The following is a 24,321-nucleotide window of genomic DNA, read 5'->3' as shown; positions in this document are numbered from 1 at the left end:
CTTGTCATGTGTAGGCATGTGGTAATCCCCCCAAGTGAATATAGGGTGATGGATGAATCTCCCCTATGATGATTCTTCTTCATTAGATTGTAGCATCATTGTTCCAAAGCATAGATCCTTGTTTCAAAAATAAATTCCTCCTTAGCTGAGAGGGAGCGTTGAAAATTGGCAGCTAAGGGATGAATTTCCTTGAATAAAATCTCATTTCTGACTATTTTAAAGTGACTTTCCAAAAATAGCAAGTCATGTTTATCATTTCAAGCGTGAATTTGAAAAAATAGTAAATCACCTTGCTTCAACTGGTAATAGAGTACAGATGATGGAAAATCACTTAACTTATCCTTAATCAATCTTAATTGCTCAATTTTTAGTTAATCATCAATATTATCATTGATATTATTATTATTATTATCATCCTTATGATACTATAATATTATTATTAAAAGGGAAATACATGTCATCTTTCCTACTTAGCACTCAATCATGCCACTTCACACCTCTCTCTCTCCTTGATGGCACTCGTACCCCTCTCTCTCACTTAATGATGTGGTACCCTCTCTCTCTTAATGGATTTGTTGCACTCTTACACTCTCTTACGCGCATTAAAGATTCGTCATAAAAAGATTTGTCTTACGCACTCTTCAATGCATATGTTACACCCTCTCCTTCAAGGCATGTGTATTCCTCTTTACGACATGAGTTACAAAGGAAAACATATCTCCTTAATGGCACGAGTTACAAAGGTATGCGTACTTCCCTAAATGGCATATGTAACTTATCCTCAAGGCATGCGAGTTACTCCTCCTTCATGGCTCAAACTCCTTGTTCCTCCTATATATGTGCCTCTCATCTTGACTACTTGTGCATTGTGAAAGAATACTTCGAACTTGTGAAAGAGAGAGTTGGAGAGACTAGAGAAGGATTGAGAGAGAGAGAGAAAGACTTGGAGAGTAAGAGAAGAACTTGGTGAGCCAAAGTGAACTACAACTAGTTCAAATTTGGGTGAACTTTGTTATTCTCTTGATATCTCATTGTATTATGTTTCTCTGCTGAACAATTGATTTGTAATAGAAGAATAATCTAGTTGGATTTTCCCCTTGTGGGTTTTGCCCTGGTCATTGAACCTAAATTCTTTGTGTCTCACTGTGTTCTTGGCTGTCTTCTATTTTGCATATGGTTTATATGGTGTATGTTTTATCTATAATTTCTTAACTGATATTGTAGCTGGAAGAAGTTTCATTTTAAGTAATTGTTTCAGCATAGAACATCAATTTTCAACAACTTGGCTTTTCTCATATAAAACGAACTAAGAATTTGAGAGAATTTTTACAGTTTTGAGTAAGAATAGAAGATAAAGATATTGGAGAAATCTTCAAGGAATTTAGAGATTAAACTTTGTGCTAAGTGTGAATGTAGCTTCATAAGTATGTTGAAGATGGATACTCCAGTTGAGGAGGATTCCAAGCCTTCAAGCATGAGGCACCTGTAAGTTCTTAATATCTTACCAAAAGATTAGTTAAGATCTAAGTTACTTGACACAGTGACACAGGATACGTAGGACACGAAAACACAAGTGGTTAAGATGTGACATGACGACCCCCCTGAACATGACACAGAGGACATATATATATATATTAAAAAAATTAATAAATACATCATATTATAAAAATTCTTATGAAGATACAAATTCAATCTTACAATATGCATATATATTACAATCATGATTCATCGATGATACAAGTTTACATCTAGTACTTACTACGATAAATTGATGACAAATCGACAAACACAAGAAATTAACCATGAACAATTGTTTTCTCATTAAGTCATCAAAATCAAAATGTATTACATAGATATTGAGTCCGAGGACTCCTGACTAACTGAGTCAAAGTCAAATATACTATATGTGGGAATGCCAATGGAAAATAGCAAATACAAAATAGGGTAGATTGCTATAAATAATTTTGTACGCTCTGTTCTTGGATCTTAAGAAACTCGAGACATAATATGTCTTATGAAAATATTAAATGTTTTATTAAAAACATGAATGGATGATTACATGGTTGTGGCGGTGCTCCTTAAATAGGAGTTCACTAGCCATGAACCCCATAAGACACATCCCTTGGGACCAGTGTCCATTCCTTACTAAGAATTTAATTCTTAATTAAATTTATTTAATGGTTTAATTAATTAGACATATATATTTATTATTATTTTAGTTATGTAATTTTTAATTCATAACATTGTCCCTCCCTTAAAAATTCTTAGGTAAGGTGGGGTGTTGCTGAAGAAAACGTTTTGATTCCCAAGATGAATCTTCCTTTGGTAATTTCTTCCATTTGATGAGGTACTCTTTTATTGTCTTGGACCGTAGTACCTTCTCTCAAGTAGTGAGTATACCTTCTGGTTCTAGAATGATTCTTACTTCATCGGTCTCCGGTATTTCTGTTTGAGCTACTTGGTTTTTCCCTAGTACTCTCTTCAGATTTGATAAGTGAAAGGTATTATGGATTCGATAGTTGTCGGGTAACTTTAGTCTATAAGCCACACTACTTATTTTTTGATTATTTGATATGGACCATAATATTTAGGTGATAGTTTATTCTTTCCTTGTTTTAATGACAACTGCTTATAAGGTTGAAGACTAACAAAAACCCAATCTCCTTCTTCAAACTCCCTTTCAGTGTGATGTCTATCGGCCTGTTGTTTCATTCTATTACATGCCATCATTAGATTCTCTTTTAATAAGTTAATGATCCTTTGGTTCTCTTCTAAGTGGTTTTTGACTGTTGGAACCTTAGAATCAAGTAGTGCAAAATCCTTCCATTTGGGTGGTTCATAACCATAGAGAGCTTGGAAAGGTGTCATTTTAGCCGACGTATGGTAGGTGGTGTTATACCACCACTCTGCTAGGTGTAGCCACTGAGTCCACTTATTTTGTTTATCAGCGATGAAGCAACGAAGATATGTTTCCAAGCATTTATTCACGACCTCAGTTTGACCATCTGTCTGGGGATGATAAGCTGAACTCATGTTGAGGGATATTCCTGCTTGGTGGCAGAATTCCTTCCAAAAATTACCCTTGAACCTTGCATCTCTATCACTTACTATGACTTTGGGGAACCCATGCAGTTTGTAGATGTTTTTACAAAACATATCCGCAATTTGCTTAGTTGTGTCCTTTTTTTTTTATGGCCATAAAATGGGCATACATAGTGAGTTTGTCGACTACAACAAATATCTTGTCCTTACCGTCAGATGCAGGTAGTCCTTCTATGAAGTCCATTGAAATCTCTTCCCTTTTCTGATTGGGAATGTGTAGTGGGTGTAACAAACTTGGGTTTGGAATATTTTCACTCTTATTCCTTTGACAAATATCACATTCTGCCATATATTTCTGAATTTCCTTGCTCATGCCCTTCCAATAGAATGACTGTCAGATGTTGTAGTAAGTCTTGTAGAATCCAAAATGTTCGGCCATGGGCAAATTGTGAGATTCTTTTAAAATCTTCATCTTAAATTTGGATGCTGGTGTTAAGTAAATTCTACCTTTGTGCCATATTATGTCATTTTTCCACTCAAAATTGGTATATTGATTGATGTTTTTAATCATAAGGTCACAATTCTCATCCTTGGCATATTCAACTTGTATTTCGTCCAACCATTCTGGAACAATTATCATGGCTGCACATGTTGTGTTTTCGTCATCCTTACGTCAGAGTGCATCAACTACGACATTATCCTTCCCCTTCTTGTGCAATATTTCTAGGTCAAACGCTAACAGCTTCTCCATCCACTTTTGTTGTTCGGTTGATAATGTCTTTTGCTGAAGTAAGAATTGAATACTGTTGTGGTTAGTTCAAATTGAAAATTTACTCCCAAGCAAGTATTGGCACTACTTTGTTAAAGCATGTATGATGGCGAGCATCTCCTTTGGTATGTTGATTTCAAACCTTCTCGTTTATTAAGTTTCCTTCTTTCAAATGCTATCGGGTGGTTATCCTGCATCAATACGGCTCCAATTCCAAATCCTGAAGCATCACATTCGACTACAAACGGTTTGGAGAAGTCAGGAGTTGCTAGCACTGGTGTGGTTGACATTACTCCCTTTAAATTCTCGAAACACTTGTCTGCGTGGTAATTCCACTAAAAAGCATTCTTCTTTAACAGATTGGTTAGGGGTGTTTTTAGGTGTGCATGGTTTTTTATAAATCTTTTATAATACCCGGTTAGCCCTAGAAATCATCTTAGCTTTGATATGTTCTTGGGTTTGGGCCATTCTGTGATTACATTGATTTTGTTGGGGTCCACTTGGACTCCTTCCTTGGATATAACATGTCCTAGGTATTCAAATTCCTTTTGCCCAAAGGTACACTTTGATAACTTGGCGTAGAATTGTTTCTTCTCCAATACATGTAATACTTCTTCTAAATGCTTGAGATGTTCTTTTCATGTCTTATTGTAAACAAGAATATCATCAAAGAGAACTAATACAAACTTCCACAAATATGGGTGAAAAAGTTCATTCATAGTTGCTTGGAAGGTGGTTGGTGCATTTGTGAATCCAGATGGCATAACTTTTAACTCATAATGCCCTTCTTGAGTTTTGAATGCTGTATTTTTTACGTCTTCTAGTCTTACCCGTATTTGGTAGTACACTGATCTTAGATCTAGCTTTGAGAAGTATTTTGCACCGTGTAGTTCATCTAGCATTTCATCAATGAACGAAATCAGAAACTTATGTTTGATAGTGATTTTGTTTAACCCTCTGTAATCTATACACAAATGGGAAGACCCATCCTTCTCCCTGACCAATGCTACGGGTGTAGTGTATGGACTTCTACTTTTCGTAATGATTCCATGCTTCAACAGGTCTTGTATTAATCGTTCTATTTCTATCTTGTGGCGATGGGGATAACGATATGGTTTAACGTTTACTGGTGTTGAGTTTAGTTTGACTTCGATAATGTGTTCAATTTTCCTTTCAGGGGGTAATTTCATGGGTAGATCTTGAAAAACCTTCTCGTATTTCTAGATCAAGGATGAGATTTCTGACCGCTGGTGAGTCCCTTCTATCGATGACATCTCCAATTGCTGACATTGTGCGACAAACGCTTGGGCTCCTTTGTGGATGAGTTTTTTCATCTGTTGAGCAGAGATGACCTGAGTGCTTGGAGCTTGGAACCCAAACAACTTATACTTCCTCCCATCCCATTTGAATTTAATGAACCGCTTCTGGTGATTAGCTGAATACATGCCTAGTGTTTGTAACCATTGTATCCCTAAAATGATGTCTACTCCTCCTAGGGAGACTGTATAAAAATTGGACTCCATTTCGTATTCTCTTAGTTGTAGTTTAACTTTATGGCATTTGCCTAGTTCATCTATCCGTTTTCCATCTGCTACCATAACTTTTAAAACAACTATAGGGTAAGCAAAAATGTTTAGTCGTTTTGCAACATTGACATCTACGAAGTTGTGCATACTCCCTGAGTCTATTAGAACGATAACGTTTTGCTTCTTGATGTGAACTTTAAGTTTTAATGTCTGTGGCTGAGCTATTCCTGTGATAGCTGCCAGAGAAATTTGTGGCATATCCTCTTCTAATTCTGGATTAGGGTTTCCATTTTCTTCATTATTCCCTTTGTCCAAACTATCTTCTGAAAATTCTTCTTCTTGTTTTGCTTCATAGTTGAAAAGTTTTTGTGTTGCGCATTTGTGTCTTGCGTAATACTTGTCTCCGCATTTCCAACATTTCCCGTCTTTTTTCCTTTCAACACTAGACTGTTGTTTCCCTTCATTGCGCATTGGTGGGGGAACATAATTGCTAGTGTTTTCTGATAATGGCTTACCTGACTTCCCCTTGGAGTGGTTGTTTGTTTTCTCATTGTTGGCATATGTTGTCTTATGGAGTTTATATTTCCGTTTGATAATTATTGTTGCGTGTCTGGCCTCTTCAATGTTTTTGGGTTTATGTAACTTTAATTTTTCTCGAATATAGTCTTCAAGTCCACAACGATACATTTTTAATAATTCTTCATCTGTAAATCCTCTTTGCCTTATTGCTAACACTTCCCATTCGTTAGTGTATTCACTCACCGTTCCCTTCTATTTGAGGTGAACGAATCTCTCGTATACATCATTCTCTTTCTCGTCATGAAATCTTTTCAGGAAGGCATTTTAAAGGTTTTGCTAATGTAACGAGCAACCTGTACATTTGGATGACCACCGCAGAAACCAGTCATACGCTTCTACTTCTAGGTAGTTGGATGCAGTCATGACCTTTTCTTGCTCGTCGAGTGGTGGGTTTGCTAAAAATTGGCGTCCATCTTATTTACCCATACTACAACCAATTTTTTAAAAACCAGAACCTGTGACTGGACCGATCGACCTAATGCACTGGGTTTCGAACCGGAATCGATCGAACTGGGACTGGTCAGGTCTAAACGAACCGGTTTAAAAAAATACATTAAATAATTAATTTTTAATGAAAAAACTATTTTTAAGATTTAAAACCATGATTCCAAGCCAATAGAAACAAAATATGCAAGGTTTGCTCATCTATATACCATGTAAAGGTGAATATATCAAAATGGCATCGAGTGCAATACATATCTGCAACAAAATACATAATCAATGAGGCTCTAAATGGCCTCTAGAGTCCAAAAACAATGCTCTAAGTTATGGGGTCACTAAACTACTACAAGTCTACATATCAGTGATCAACAACATGATCACTCCTCATCATGATCAAACTCATCACCACTACTAGACAAGAGATCATCAACATGAGCTACATAAATAATATGCCTTCGAGTTTGAGGACTCCTAAAACTCCTCTACAACTTTAGTAGTAGTAGCAAAAATAGACATCAAAACTACAAATCACTGATCAACATGGTCACTGATGAACTCATTATTGATTCAACACTACTAGAAATACATAAACATCATCAACAAGAGATACATGAACATCATCTAGCTCAAAATCTTCAGGCTTGGATTGCTCAACCTTATAACATGATAGAAATTGAAAAGGTTTAACATGCCTAACCAATGATTTTGGTTTGAGTGAAGGGTTCATCTCCTCAACCTTATAGTGTGGTAGAAAAAGATTAGAATGCCTAACCAGTTATTTTCCTTTGAGTGAAGGGTGCATTTTTGTTAAGGCCATGGTAGAGGAGTTTAACAATCAGTACCACGAACATCAACAAAGTTCAACAATCAAAGCCACTATGATCAAGGCTCTTAAAGGGCTTCATGCTCTTGATCAAATTCCAATCTCATACCCTCATGCATGATAGAATCAAATGGAAACATTGCAAAGCCCCAAACCATGAAATCCTGAAAACCATTAGGTTTGCTGAATTTTGAGTGAAATCTAAAATTCTAGTTTCTCCATATGAAGTCCAATGAGGTCGAAACCACTCTCAAACATCCTGAGTCATTTCATGGTAATGTTAAAAACAATGTTCCACAGGGATGCACCCTCCAGGGTCGGGTGCACGCACCCCTTGCACCCCACGCACCTGGGATGGGGGGACATCTTGGGGTGCGTTTCCCCACGCACCCCTTTTGGGGAGTCTTGGGGAGACGCAGGGGGGTGCGTTTCCCCATTGAGGGGGACATGACTCCCCAAAAGGGGTGCTTCTGGGTCCCCCCTAAAAAGGGGTTGTTAGGAGTATTTTTTTTGAATGATGTAGAGTTATAATAAAACACCAGACAAATTCTGAAATGTAATATGTTTATATATAAATTGATAAAAATTGAATGATGTTTACAAGGCTGAGGCGGTGCTCCTTAAATAGGAGTTGACTGGCCATGCCTGATCAGAGAGACATGTCCCTTGGGGACTGATGTCTCTTCATTTAACTAATTATTTGCTAATTAATTGATTATAATTAATAATTTATTTATTTAAATAACACTTTTAATATTTTTTTTAATTGTTATGATTTTAAGTTCATAACAGGGGTGCTTCTGGGCATCCCCTTTTGAGGGGGATGCCTCCCCCTTCGAATTTGTCTAATAACACTTAATGTAGAGGACCAATCATTGAGATTGACTCCTTGATGTTGATTTTATTTTCAGTCCTCATTGTCCATTTTTACTTTTCAGTTTTAACTTTGTGTGACACTAGATATTGATGACCTCAGACCAATTATTAACTCCTCACTCTTAACTATTTTTGAGTTTGAGATTTTGGGTTATATCAATTTTGAGATTTTGGATTATATCAATTTATTTTTAAATCAATGTAGATTATAGAATGATGAATGACATTGATCAATGTATTTGAATAGTTCATTATTGAATCTCCTGGTATGGATGAATGATGAGTATGTCATATGAATGATGTATGTATCAAAATGAATGGTGAGGAGGGATCAATGCATGTCATTATTTAATTCAATTATGAATTTAAATTTTATGTGTGGATCAATGTATTTACTATTACTATTAGTCTATTTATGCTTTCATTATTGAATATGAACTTGAATTATATATATATATATATATATATATATATATATATATATATATACCCCGACGTCCCCCCACACCCCCGAAATTTCCCTAAAATTTGAGGGTACTCCCACACGTCCCCACTGTGCGTCTCCCCGCACCCGCGTCTTGGTGGAACATTGGTTAAAAAATTAAGTAAAATGATGAAAATGAAAATTAAAGGAAATGTCACTTTTACTTTAAGAATTTAACATTACCATTAATTGGCAACATTGTTAGGGTTGAGATGCGCCAGGAAAATGAGAGGGTAGGCATGTTTTTCTTGGAGGGACTATTTTTGGAGGAAAACAACCCCAAATTTCCCTCAAAACAGCTTCAAAACTCACAAAATGCATTTTGTGGGGGTTATATTTGCCTTGGCAATAAACCGGTCGGTTTAGGACAAAACCGTTTGGTTTTGTCCTAAACCGGCTAATTAGGACCGATTAGGGAAAAAAAGGTGAAATGAGGAGGTAAACCGGGTTTTTAAGCCGGTTTGACCCGGTGGGCTTGCTAACTGGCTGGTTTGATTGGTTACCGGTTCAGACTGGCCGATTTTTAAAACACTGACTACAACACCTTTATGGTCCTTACCATCATACTTAGGTAATTCGTTTCTAATTTTAAGATGGTTTCTTCTGGAAGACTTAGTATAACGCTGGCTTCCTTCGAAGTGTAGTTCTGGTATCTTTTGTTGCTCGTGTCTTAAAAACTCAGAGTTTGGAGAATTTTCGTTTTCGGGGTACGGGGACTTTCTGTTGCTAAAGGTTGATTAGTTCCTTTATTAGACTGTCTCATCATGTCTTTTATGTCTCGGATATTTTGTGCCATGTCGTTTTGAGTCTTCCCAAAATCGTCTTACTTCTTTTCGACATCATCAAGGCATTTCCGCAGGCTGTCGAGTTGTTCTTGATTTTTTTTTTGAATTATCATCATGACCCATTTTGTTCTTTTTCTTCCTAGTGGACCCAATTTTTAATAATAATAATTTTTTTAAATTTTTTTAATTAAATTTGTTTTTTTTAAATAATTTTTTTTTTTAACTATATATATATATGTTTGTTTAATTAATTAATTATAAATTATATAAAATATGTATTTAATTTAAATGTTTAACTTATATCCCGGTATAGTCGTTTGGTGTTTGACTTGACCAGTCCGAAGTTGACCCGAATAGTTGTTCACAAACCTCACGTCGTATCAGATGTCGCAGTCAAGTCTGTTGACTGTTATGGTGGTATGCGTAAGTTTGAGCAAGGTTCTCCACAATTGCACGATAGGAGACGAGCCAGGGATGGACGCAGATGGAAGGTGGAGGCTGGTCGAGTGACAAATAAAGGAGAATGGAGAAAGGGATGAGTATGAGGGTGCACAAGAGCGGAACTATGATGCGTTGAATGTGTGTAGGGATTCGACTGTGATTCATAGAATGTGTGCAGGCGGGACACAGTAGGGATAGTGCGTATAGATGACGAGGTTTGGGGCGAATGACGATGGCTCGATGAATGTGGAAGGCCCGCAGGGCTAGCGACCCACAGGGGGTGTAGTGCTGGCCAGAAATGGGTGGCTCCGTTACCATTGTTGTAAATAATTTTGTACGTTCTGTTCTTGGATTTTAAGAAACTCGACACCTATGAAACCATATTCGTCCCCCAGGTCCTACTTGTCCTGAATCCGGTGAATTAGACATGATTTGGGCGGATTCATGACTGAAAATTGGGACACGTCGTGTCCGATTGGGACACTTCGAATCTGGAAGGTGTCCTGATTAGGACACTTTGAATCTGGAACGTGTCATGATCAGGACACTTCGAATCTGGAACGTGTCCGGATTTTCGAACACAAATCCAGAAATCAAGAACCCGCACGCCATTATAAAGGCATATTTCCCCATTCTATTTGCATATTCACTTGTTTAGTTTGTTGTGGGTGTTAGGGAGCAAGGAGCAAAAGGTGTGGGAGCATTTTCAAGGAGATTCAAGCAACAGGTAAGTGCTAGAGCCTGTCAGATTTGATGATGGTGATACTATAGAGGGGTTGTCCTCCACACCAGCAGGTGCAGAGATGAATTTGGATACAGAGGAGGAGGATGCAGCAGATGAAAGCAGTGGTGACCATGATGATGAGGACAATGACGCTGATTTTGATGATGAGTTTGAGGATTGATGACTCATGAGTCATGAGCTACCTACTGCCTTGTGGCTTGTATAGTTGTAGTTGTAGTTGTTTTGTATTTGCTATTTCTATTTGCCATTGGCATTGCACTACCTATGTAAACAATAACACATTTTGATTTTGATGACTTAATGAGAAAACTACAATATCTCTATCTTACTATCTTGTCTTTCTCTTATTGGATCATTGATGAATTGAATATGTATTATAAATTTATAATTTATTATTTATCATTTATTTCACAATTGTATTTGTAATTTTGTATGCATAATGTTACTTTGTAAAATTTACATCTAGATGAAGATCTATGTTTGAATCAATGAATTTGTATCATGAATGAGAATTTGTGTAAGAATTATCTAATTTTTATATATATATATATATATATATATAACGTATCTGAACGTGTCCTATTCTGGAGGGTCAACCTGTCCGTATCCGACACTCGAATCCCCGTATCCGTCGAATCCCAAATCCCCGTGTCAGGGGACTTAGCTCGACACATAATATGACTTATGCAAATATTAAATGTTTTATTAAAAATATGAATGGATGATTACATGGTTGTGGCGGTGCTCCTTAAATAGGATTTGACTAGCCACGAACCCCACAAGACACGTCCCTTGGGACTAGTGTCCATTCCTTACTAACAATTTAATTCTTAATTAAATTTATTTAATGATTTAATTAATTAGACATATATATTTATTGTTAGTTTAGTTATGTAATTTTTAATTCATAACATAGATACTATAACTCGAAACCGTAATCAAGATAGAAGAATCACATAGGTAGTTGCCAATAGGTTTTAGCCTATAGCCTATTGCTCATCATCAAAATTAACATCAGTTCCACCACTTCTCTCTTCTGCATCCTCCTCTTTTGTGTTCAATAAATCGTTGCATCTGCTAGTGTGGAGGATGACCTCTCAAGAGTATCATCATCATCAAAAGTGATAGGATATAGCATTGGTTCATTAAGATCCAAGTTTGCCAATGCCAACTCAACACTGTTGTCCAAACCCATATCATCAGGGAACACATCCCACATCTTTTACTTTCCTTTTAACCACTCATCTCTCTGCTTGTAAATAAGATGAAGGTTTGTGTGCACACACACCATTGTCTTTGGCCTAGATTGCTCAAGCCTGCTCTTCTTCAAACCATATAGATTTCAAAATGTGCTCCAATTCCTTTCGCAACAAGAGGATGAAGTAACTTGAGAGAGCAGCCTCATGGTTAACTGTTGTAGAGGAGGGCATGTTGCCTCAAGGGTTGCCCACCAAGCATAGGGCTTCTTAGCCCCCTTGTTTCTATTCACATCATAACTTGCAAATTGCCTAGTGCTAGTCAAAAACTCTGCAAAGGCATGCTCCACCTCATCAAGGGATGATCTATCCTGAAATATTCGTCTCAATGCATCCTTCCTCCCCTGTGAAATCTCACCATACATGTGAGGAGGGAATTTGCGTGAAGGTCCACCATTCAACCACTCATGGCTGTAGTATTTTGGATTCAATGAGTGAGCGAAACAATGCAAAGGTGTGCAATTCTTGTCTCACTCGCTGACATGAATATCCTGTATGGTGGTGAAAGGGCCTTCGCCGATGTCTCATACTCTAGGCACTCATTCTGAACAATAATGGTCCTCACAGACTCAATCATGGAATCCCATCCTTCGTAAACCACTCCTAGAATGGGTTAGTTTGTATCATTAAATCATAACAAAGCAATGATAGGGTCCATGATCTTATTAATAAGATCTACCTTCTCCCACCAAACATCATCTAATGTTGTTTCCTTGACTCGTTTTGAGGTCACTTGATCTGTCTTTTTCCAAAAAGAGCAAAACTCTGAAATGACCATGGCTCCAAGAGAAGTATTGAACTCCCTCATCCTCTTCAACATGATGAATAAAGAGGCAAACCGTGTATCTACAATCTTCAACAATGATGGATGTGTGTACTCATTGTAGATTGTGATGGCATTGGTATGATTTTGTACAAAGTTGCGGATATGTCTTGCATCCTCAATAAGATTTCCAATCCAAACCACATTAGAAGCAATAGATATTAGTGCTAAATTCAAGGAATGGACAATGCAAGGTGTCCAAAATATTTGTGGATATTTAGCTTCCACAATCATGGCAACATCTTTGCAAATAGGTGCATTGTCTATAATGATTTGAACATAAGAATCAACACCTACATCTGCAATAACTTTAAAGAACAACTCACCCATATACTGTGCATCCTCGTATTTTCCAAGAGTATCCACTACTTTCAAGAAAACCGGTCCATTCAAGGAGGACACCATGAAGTTGATGAGTAGATGGCATGCTGCATTTATCCATCCATCAGAAACAATACTAACCCCAGATGTTGATCACGTTGATTTAATAGGCTTAAGCATTTTATCCACATCATTCTTTTCCTTAGGCAACAATGTGGTTCTAAGCCTTTGTGAACTAGGAGGCACATACTCCGATGGAGCCCCATGAGTTAGAGCTCGACACTTGTCAATAAATAAAGGTGATTGTGCAACATTAAATGATATGAAGTTGACATAGAAAAAAAGGCAATGTTAATATCAATCTCTTCTCACCTCTCTTGTTGAAATATCTTGTCCATTGGACCAAGTGCCCTCAGTTTTGCTCCTTGACTTGCACCCCCACTGGAACTCTCAAATGGATAATTGTTTTTCCTCAAGAATGGAAGGGGATCCTCATTCTTGTTTCTCTTAGATGTTGCAGCGACCAATTACCACACCAACACTGGCCTCTCTTTTTAATTCTTTCCTCTTAGATGGAGTCACCCCTGCACATGCTCCAATTCCACAAGATGATGTGCCCAACCAATGCCCTTTTACACTGCAATAAGTGCTATGAAATTGTGATGCAAAAGTTGCATGTCCAAAGAACATCGCCTCCTCCCTTTAACTTGTTGCTTGACCCTTGATGTCTTGTAACATACTTCCACAACGAATATTTCAATTCTTGAGCCCGTTGTCTTGCTAAATTGATGTTTCTCTCAACATTTGAAGTTGTTGTTGCAACCCCACTTAAAATAGATGGAAGATTGGCATGCCTTAATGAAATTGAAAGAGGGGGGGAATTACCAATGGGGACATTTCTCCCCTTCTTTTGCCCCTTCCTTGCTGCCCTTGATTGAGCCATTACTACTATAAAAATAAGGAAAAATGCATTGTTGTAAGGTTGTGCATGTAAAACAAATGGACAGGTAGAATGTTGTAACAAAACTAGAGAAAAATGGAAGGGAAATCCACTTACTTGTGCCTTGAATCACCAACAAAAGACACCTATCTCCTTTGTTGGTCACTGACAATCCTACAACACCGAAACACCAAAGAAAAATGCTCAAATGCGGCCCAAATATGGCTTTTACGTAGCTTGCAGGTCGCTTATTTTTTGGACAAGTGTCTAAAAATCGAGACACGATTTGGGCACATGCCCGATACAAGTTTGACTCGCGTACCTCATCTTGGACAAGAGTTAAACTCATGTCAGTGACGTGTCATGCTGAATCATATCATACACAATAGATTTGTGACACGTGTGGGGGGAGGGATGTGTCTTGTGACTTAGCTTAAGATAGGTGAAGCTTCCATCTGGAAATTGAATGAACATGACAATCAACCAAGAAGCACATGTGAATTTCATTTCCAAAATACAAAACTATCAAGAAGATTCACAAACAACCGAGATTGTTTGTCTTATCCTATGGGCAACAATGCCCCTATCAAAGCCTATAATAACAAATTCAAAGCAATGCAATAGAATTAATACAAAGTTACCTAATGGTAGATCCACGCAACCACACAAATCAAAGCACCATGTAGCCTCCAAAGCCTTTTTTATTAAAAATGATAGAGCAGTACAATAGCAGCAAAGCTTCCCCAATTTCTCCTACACTCCAAGACTAGCTTACACTAGAGGAGGAAGCTTCAACTTATAGAAAAAGAGGGAGAAGATCCCAAGAGAGAATTCATAGATCCTAAGAAGATTGATGATCCCAAGGCAAGTGTGAGTTCCCAAGTGGCCATGCGTATCTTCTCAAGGGCAATGTGTAGATCCCAAGTGCAGGAATGCATAGAGAGAGTCGCAGTGGCTTTGCCACATGCCCCACTCAACTCACATTCAACTCAGCCTTATCCCATGCAACTCGTGAGTCAACTTGTGAAGTGGATTTGACCTTCAACTTAAACTCCATCTAGCCCTCCAAACTAGCAACGAACTCGTCCTCAATTCGTGGGACTTGACTCTAACCCCATCCCATCACTTGACTCATGTCTTAATTGCCTCTTGTGTGCTTACTCACTCCTTTTAAGTGAATGAGAGCCTTAGTTGACTAGAAACACGTTTATGACATGTTCCTAGTTATTAATTATCTTGATTTTTTGTCTTTTTCATCTCTTTTTGACTTAGGTTGATGTGGCACTCTCTAACTCAAGCATTGGAGCTCCAAAGTGATGTGCAAGCCACTCCTTGTCATTAGAAGAATGACCATTATCATCTAGGCTCTGGAACAAGTGATTCCCATCAAACAGTGTCAAGCCCAGCTAGGGGTTTTTCTGGGTCCATTGGGCACATCATCAATATCTCGAACAACAAGCTTCATGGGTTAATCATTTTAGCATCAAGGGCTTCCTCAGAGTGTCAAGCATCGTGTTGGGTCATCAAGTAGTCCAACAATATGTTATGGATAGGCAACATTGGATCAATAAGGTCATTCTCTTTGCCATGGGTAAAACAATGTTTGCTATGATGCTAATAAAGTGGGACAATCATCTCAAGAGGCCTTTGCTATTGTGATGAAAACCACTTGACAAAACACTCTCAAGATCGAGTGGAAATCAATAATGATTTGGTTGAATAGCCATGGATGCATCATAGTGAACTTTACTTAATGTTGGAGGCACAATAATACTTCACAGGAAGATCACCTTTAAACTCCCATAAAAGTGTTACCTCCTTATGTTAGGGATGGTTAAATGGATAACCCTATCACGTGTTTCCAACCCCCAAGGGGAAGTGATAGGTACCATGTTAGCCCTTCAACCCATAGGTGTGTGTGAAGATGGTGGCAATAGAGTGGGAATGACTTTAGGGTAGGGTGCCATAGCTGAGTGACCAACTAATGATGGTCCAACATCCTTAGTGTATATATGCAATGAGGGAGCAATCTTGGAGGCATGAGTTACCACTTTCTCTGACTTGCTTTTTCCACGCCTTTAGTGTGCCTTTTACTTCTTTATGATAATGCTTTGATTTGGGTGCATAGCTCATAAACCCAAGCTTACTTTTTGAGTTTCAACATTTAATACCCCTTTGTGATGAGGCGATTTATCACTCATCAAGGTTGGGACAATACAAGGGTTCCTTTTAGAGATGGAGCATCATGTACTCAAGGACCCGAGTGACGACTAATGAGGGGGGTAGAGCTCATGTTAGGCTTTTGCCCATGCATTATTCAAATGTTTGAGCCATCTTTGCATTTCATCCTTCTCTTTCATTGTGGCATTCTTATGCTTTTAACTTTCTTTTAGTTGCATCAACCTCCAAGGCAAATTTTTTTCGGCCCACACCCAAGGATGAGGATGAGAGGGTATGAATCCCCATGACTAATGACAACCAACTCAAAGAACATAGATGGACTAATGGGAAAGATGGAAAGTGGTAAGTATGGCATAACATGGACAAGCTACTTCAATCAAAGCCTCCCTAGCAGTGTCCTTCCTAATATTCCAAGGCCTCAAAGGAGATCTCATTGGACTAGAGTCTATCTCCTAGATGAAGTGAGGGAACAAGAATATAGTCAAGATCATTAATTCATCCAAGTCTCCCCTTAATCCATATTAGTATGCCAAAAACATTAAGTGAAAGCACATGATTACAAAATGGTTAAAATATTTGTTGATGGATCACTGTTGGAAAATCAATAGTGGCAACTATTAATCTTATTTTCCTTAACTTTAATATTTGCTTGTGAACTTATTCACTTTCTTGTAATCTTTTAGTTAGATCTTTCATCAAACAAATATCAAGAACATAAACTGCAATAATAGAAGACAAATATTAGGCTTTCAACTAAGGCAAAACCCCTCCAAGGGGAAAACTTGGAAACTCTTCTCTTCTTAAAATCTGCTTCAAATGAGATACAAAGACCTAAACCCTAGACCAAGTCCTTCTATTAGTACCAAGTCAGACCTTCCTTGATTCTGTACCAAACTGCTACACATTGCAACTTCACCCTGCCAACTACAATACTGCTACTCGACCTGCAACTTCAACCCTACAATTTCGGTCTTGCAGCTTCCAAGGAAACCCTAGATCAACCTCCTCTTGAGACCTTCCTAGAGCAAAATAGCTCCTCTTAAGGTCAACAAGGTCTAGATCAAGTATCTTTCCTTCCAGCTACAAGATGCTGCACTTCGTCTTCTTGACTCGAACTTGCAACTTTGGCCTCCTCCTGTTGCTCAAAAACCCCATAATTTCGCACATGTGAGAGAGATAGAGCCCAGAAACAATAGATTTTATCCTTCCAGCTTCTCCTTGACTTTCGCTCTTCTTCTTCTTGCTCCCCAGCGACAGATCGAACCTTTTGGTTATAGATCGGACTTGTGAGTGAGTGTGTTCCAAATTAGGTTGAATTGCCTCTTTATATAGCCTTTTCAAGTGGTCGAATTCCCTCTTTTTGAAGCCGACTTGATGATCCCATGGCCGACTTGTACTCTTGGAGATTCCAAGACTTTTTAAACTCACAAATAATTCTTTTTACAAGTACAAATTTTCTGGAAGGGTCTTATAAACACGATCTTGACTCCATTGACTCATGACAATAAATCTTAAGACCTAACAAACCTTAGAAGCACGAAGAACATGCTTTTACCTAGAAGACCATCAATAATGAGTATGAAACCCATGTTTTAATAATAATAACATTTTCTTGTTTGTTACATAGGATGCATATTGAAATGAGTACATCAATTATGAAGACGGAAACTAGTTACATTTCTCAACAATTACCCACCTTCCTTCAAGAAGGAATGTCAAATGTGAGAGAGAAATCTGATTGGAGTGAGAAGTGGAGGACCCTGGCATCATGACATGTGCTAACCAATAAGGTTGTTGGTTAACTGTCCAAGGACATGAAAAACTTTCTTCTGCGGGATACCACTTTTTGATGGGTGACAGGTCTAATCAATAGAAAAATTATTTGTGATGGTAAAGTGAATAATAAATACTTTAATGAGTGTTGCAGAACTCACCAAGCAATTGGGGAGTCTATCCCCAAATAGGTTCTTGCCAGCAAAATATTGGTCCCTTTTGAGAAACTCGCAAACTAGTGAATTTTTAGAAAAAACTATAGTTTGCTAATTTTTTTCAAAAAACAATTAATAGGGGTGTTGAGTTGCCATTCAATCGGTGAGTCCATATCTAAATCAATTATTGCTGCTAAGAAATAAACCATTTGCTACAAATATAAATAATATAAAATAGTATAATTAATAATGAATAATTAGTGTTAACAAAAAGACATGTCTCAAAGGACATAACTCTCTATGAAAGGGCACTCTTGCTTATAGGTATATACGGTTTCTCATTTATAATGTGCACAATATCAATTCCCACACAATTATTCAATATATATTTATTATCCTAAATGGATACTTTTATATTCCAGTATTCTGGATTATTTAACTTGTAAGCCAGGTTTGGCTATCACATTTGGCACTGACCTTTGGTCATTGACCCTTAATCAAATTTTTATTATCGATTGCAAATTTATTGTAGGTTTTTAGCCACACGATGATTTTTGGAGCTTCTCCAATTTCAAAGTCTTTTCTAAAAATTAGAAAAAAGGGAAAGAAAAGAAAACTATACATATATATATGAAAAAAATTAAAAAACAAAAATAAAATTAAAAATAAATTTAAAAATTTATTAAAAAATAGAAAAAACAGAGTCGGCACCCTCCGCTCATCGTCGTCGCCCTGACAATATTATCCATGACTAGTGGCCCTAATCGCATTGTACAATCTTGTATGTAGCACCAAAATCGTGCCCCATGCACAAATTGACGTATGATTCTCTGTCGCCGTACAGTGGCTAGGTGTTAGCCCCCCATACAATTTTCCACTAGTTACCAACAATAATATCCGTATAGCCGCACCATTGTTTCTGCCAATAGCCACATTGTTGTATGCTAATAAAGAAAAAACACTCTCGTCTTTTTGATGGTACACAATTATTAAAGGTTAAAATAAAGTTGAATTAAAAAAAAAATTAATATTATTAAATAATTCTTAAAATCCAATTTAAATTATAAAATAAAAAGGAAAAAAAAAGTTAAACGATAGAAAAGGTGATTTTAGAAAAATATACCGATTTCTATAAGGGTGTTTTAAGTCCGTATTATATTATTTTATACAAAGGTTTTTTCTATAAAATATTAAAAAAATACAAAGGGAAAAGGAAGTGAACTGTTAACTATGAGTTCCATATACAAGTCAATATTTTGGATTAAATGTTCTTTTTATGAAACAAAATTTGAATTTTTTTTCGATTCCTAAAAATTGTTAACCATGTTGTTGTGGGAAATTCTTTATTATCGCAGAACGGCGAGATGACAAGATAATATGCAAATACAAACAAAAAAATCTGAATAACAAACTCGTAACACTTCACCATAAAAGAAGTTATCACAACTAAAATACAAAGAGCTCAAGCACATGATTTACAGAAAATCAAGATAGAAGGATGATACAATTTCTCTCTTAAAAGATAACAGTAAAAAATTATATGCGCAAAGTCCGGAAGTCTCAGGGTACGAAGCAAAAATTAGAATAGGAAGAGGAAGGTCCCGAGATGAAACTCGCGAGTCTATTAGAAAAAGAAGAAGAAAATGTGTGGTTAAAAGATCTTATTCAAAGATTATTAAAACAAAACAAAACTTTGAAAGATGAAAATAAAGACACTAATGATAAAGTGGTCAAACCAAAGAATGAAGAACTTTCACGTTTAAAAAATCATAATCAAAATCTACTTACCCAATTAAAAAAACTTAAAAATGATGAGTAATCATTGGAGAACAAATAAGGACTTATCCCAAAAGAAGCATTGAAATATTTAGAAACCCAAGTTAAAGAAAAAAGAACATTGATCGAGATGATATTACAATTCAGAAAGATCCCAATCCAATTAAAGTGAAAACATATTTGAATGTTGTAGTACAAATGATGAAAATGCCAAGTGAAGATTCTTTGATCTACCAAGCAACATTTGTACATGAAGGTAATCATATACTTGAATAAAATCAAGAAATCACCACAAACATGATAAGAGAAAATTAAGTCACATGAACTCCTTGTTGACACCCAAGTCATAAGAGCAAACATTTCAACTAGTCATTCTATCTAGATCACTCTAAACAAAAACAACAAACTTGTGTACCAAAGAATGTTGATAGCAACAAAATTAAATCTTATGATAATAGTTCATCACAAGTATCAAATAATCACAAAGTTCCACAAAAGATTGATTTGTTATGGTTAGGTCATTTCACAGTGAACAATTTTGTAGCACAATTAGAAGTTCATATCGTCTTCTATCTTCGAAGATGATAGTTTCAAGCTAAGTTGCACTGAAACGAATACGAAAACAGATACAGATATGGGGTTTGAAATGAATATGTCATATTTTCAAAAAATCTGGATATGATACGACAAAGAAATGATGCATATATATATATATATATATATATATATATATATACAAAATAAGAATTTTATATTACCATTCATCTTTTAGAATCTAGATTCTATATCTAAAAATACATAATCATCATCAATTCAGCGTAAACATTGTCATGATCGTTAGTGATTATTATCACGTTCAACATATTTTCAAGTTTTTGTTTCTAATTTCAATCATCAACATCGTCACCAAAATTAATAATGCTAAATGCACACTATATAGTACAAATTACAAAATGAACTATGACTTGCAATGTATTATCATATGACATATTATGGTATTCAATGTTCATTGTTCAAAAGTTTAAAACATAGAGTGGTTCAACGACCAACCTTCAGGTGCTCAGTGTGCGCTGATGAGTTGCAGCCTGCAGAGTCTATGCCACATGGTTCGGATTCAACAATTATAATATTTGATTTGAGTTCGATTTTACTTTTTTTTGTTGGATAAGGTTCGTGATTAAGTTCGAAAATATATATATATATATATAACTTAATTTAATAAAATTGCAATTTAGTAATTTTTATAATTAATTTATAACTATACAAAAGAAATATATTTTTTACTAATTTGTATTATTAAATATTACTCGGATATTAATTCATATAAAGTAACCTGTAACATAAAATATAATGCATATAGTTATATATAAAATAATATAATAATATATATTATCAACATATAACTCTTAGGTGCAATTTCATTCATATATATATATAACTTAATTTATAATTATACAAAAGATATATTTTTTATTAATTTATATTATTAAATATTACCGGGATATTAATTCATATAAAGTGTAATTAACCTTTAATAGAAAATATAATTCATATAGTTATATATAAAATTTTATATATATTATCAACATATAGCTCATATATGGTGCAATTTAACTTTCAAATTAATTTGTAATATAAGTATATAGAATAATAAATAATATGAAAATGAAAAATAAATAATTGATATCATGGTTCGTGAGCGATGATGTTGGTCAACAGCGACTCATACATTTATTCAATATATATGTTTAAATTTATTCAATATATATTTATTTATCTTAAATGGATAGACATGATTCTATATGAAGGGGCACACCTACCTAGGTATTTATACATACGTATTTATACAAAATGAATAATAATAATAAATAATATAATTAATAATCAGTAGTAACGAAAGGACATGTCTCACGTCTCATAGGACATATAGAATAGGACATGATTCTATATGAAGGGGCACTCCTACCTAGGCATTTATACGGGGCCATCATTTGTTATTCTCACATCAATTCTCATACATTTATTCAATATATATTTGTTTAAATTTATTCAATATATATTTATTTATCTTAAATGGATGGACATAATTCTATATGAAGGGGCACACCTACCTAGGTATTTATACATACTTATTTATACGGGGCATCATTTGTTATTCTCACATCAATTCTCGTACATTTATTCAATATATATTTATTTATCTTAAATGGATGGACATGATTCTATATGAAGGGGCACTCCTACCTAGGGTATTTATACGGGGTCATCATTTGTTATTCTCACATCAATTCGCATACATTTATTCAATATATATTTATTTATCTTAAATGGATACTTTTATATTCGAAGTCTTCTGGATTATTTAATTGTGAAATTGTGAGCCAGGTTTGACTATCATACCATTTGGGATCAAATTCAGGGACTGTGTGGGAAATATCTATTAGGCTGTTGTCTTTTTCAGGAAATCAGTCAGCAGATCTGCTTTTCTCATTTAAAAGTCAGTTTTGGTGACTCTTTTTTCCCATTTCACTTGCAATCACCGTTCCCATGAAGGAAAACTTCATGCAAAATTTCTAATGTTTTATATCTATATTTTAATTTGTGGAACAAAATCGATTTTCATGCATTTTTTCAATTGTTTGCTAATTTTGCTATTTGTCAAGTCAATAATATTGGATCCTGGCCAAGTAATTGTGGAGTCCAAGTTTTGCAACGTGATTTGAACAGTATATAACAGGGTCTTTTGTGAAAAGTGCGTAAATGTTTATACAAGGCATAGCCTTATTCAATATTTCAAAATTCTGTGCAGTTGTTTTTATGTGCGAATATTTTCAGATCAAGCAACAATTCATTTTCTGTTTAAACAAGTCTAGCTACTATGCTAGACTTTGAAAGCAATAAAACTGTTAATGAAAAATGCTCCAGGATTTTAGAGGGTGGCATGCTAGACTTTGAAGGCAATAAAACTGTTAATGAAAAATGCTCCAGGATTTTAGAGCGAGGGTGTAATCTTTTCCATTGATTTTTAGGTACCATTTCAGCTTGGATTGTCCAAAATGGATCTCCGAAAAATGTTGAAGTCTAGCCTTTCTGGGGTAAGTCAGATGGTAAACTTCACGGTAAAAGCATTACACTGTAACAGAAAATGACTCTTCCATATCTTGATGTTTACAATTGTATAATGTGATGCTTAAATAGCATTTGATTACTGGCCACAGTTTATCTCTCTTTGCTTTTTAATTACTGAAATTGGTGGTGTTAAAGGTGGAGAAGTCTCTTCAAACAATGTATAGAAAGATGCAAAAGAACCTGACCTCAGAGGAGCTGCTTCCTTCATTATGGGATAAATGCAAGGTATGCCATATATTCCACGTTAAATATTAATATGCTTTTTGCTGACAAATCTATGGCAACATTTTTCTCTTGTGATTTTCAAATAACGTCCCTGTTCTTTTCCTGTAAATGTTCTTGTGTTTCTGTTATTTTGAGTTGGAAAGGATTTTTAATTTTCTTTGTTGTCATGGCTTTTTATTCTTTTGACGATGTCTGTTATTATTTTTATTAATGTTATTATATATCATGTTTTTAATTGCATTGTTTGGGCTCCGTTAACATTTACAACCCAATGGAATCTCCATTCAAGTGTGTTATAAATCTCCCAAGTTGGTTAAATGTCTGGTGTTATGAAGTCTTACTGTATTCTAATTCAAAATGTTCTAAGACAGAGTAACGTGTCCAAAATTGTTTATATTATTCAATACGTAGCTGACTTATTCACTAGCTTTACCTTGGCAGGCAGACTTTCTTGACAAGTATGAAAGTTTTGAAGTGCTGCTTACAAAGTGTTACCCTAACGAAGTTTTGAGTCCATCATCTGCAGAGATGAGAGAATTATTCAAAACAATCTAATTACCTGTATATTGCACAGTTCTGTTGTATTTATGATACATTGAATGTCAGCGTCGCCTGCTTGAAGTTAGGCTCTGATGCCCATCGATTGTATATTTAATGTTTCTCAAGAAGTTCAAAATGTGATGCTTCTTTGCAAAAGCCGTTGGCCACATACTTGTGCAATTAGACAGAGAGATCTTTATTCATTTATTCAATGTTATTGATTTTTAAAAATGAAGTTAGCTGTAAGCCTACTACGTTTCTGTCCAACACATAAAACAGAGGTTACCCTATCCTGGTCCGTGGGGAACGGATTACATGAACTGTACTTGTATCTTCTGAGTTGGAAACTTCTAATTTACCTACTGAAGGCATAATATACTTTGTTTTTCTTTAGTTTGAGTGGCTGTTTATGATAATATCAAGGTATGTACTTGTGTTAATTCCATAGTTTATTGCTGTCAACTGAAATCTTGCATCGTCTCCATGCACAATGAGTGAGTATTGTTGTTCTGCTGCTCCCTTTTGTGGATTTGGAGATCCATGTGCTCTTTTTTTGGAGTCGATGTGAGTAGGAAGGAAGTCATTTTTGATGGGTTAGGGTTAGTAAGCCATTTTAGGATTAGGCTAAGTGAATTTCTTAATGTTTTATAAATAATAAGTAAGAATGAGATCACAAAAACTGGCCAGTGAT

The 24,321-nt window shown here is 35.7% G+C and overlaps 1 protein-coding gene across 2 annotated transcripts in view; it reads left to right on the top strand.

The window, feature by feature from the left end:
• The window catches only part of LOC149154629 (exocyst complex component SEC3A-like), a 283,578-nt gene extending 259,555 nt beyond the window's left edge, over positions 1-24,023 (top strand). The window contains exons 23-25 of one of the 2 annotated variants that reach the window (XM_089440389.1): positions 22,766-22,831; positions 23,001-23,090; positions 23,518-24,023. In XM_089440389.1, the coding sequence (XP_089296515.1) occupies positions 22,766-22,831; positions 23,001-23,090; positions 23,518-23,601 (240 nt within the window). In that variant the 3' untranslated portion in view covers positions 23,602-24,023. The remainder of the gene's footprint in view (positions 1-22,765; positions 22,832-23,000; positions 23,091-23,517) is intronic. The other variant, XM_089440388.1, reaches the window with a different exon arrangement.
• The last annotated feature ends 298 nt before the right edge of the window (positions 24,024-24,321 follow it).

Source organism: Pinus tabuliformis, chromosome 9, assembly GCF_031772625.1.
Source record: "Pinus tabuliformis cultivar Carrire ecotype Pingquan chromosome 9, CPIR1, whole genome shotgun sequence".
Taxonomy (NCBI): Eukaryota; Viridiplantae; Streptophyta; class Pinopsida; order Pinales; family Pinaceae; genus Pinus; species Pinus tabuliformis.
The sequence above is the reverse complement of the archived record's forward strand: the minus strand, read 5'-3'. Positions and strand labels throughout refer to the sequence as shown.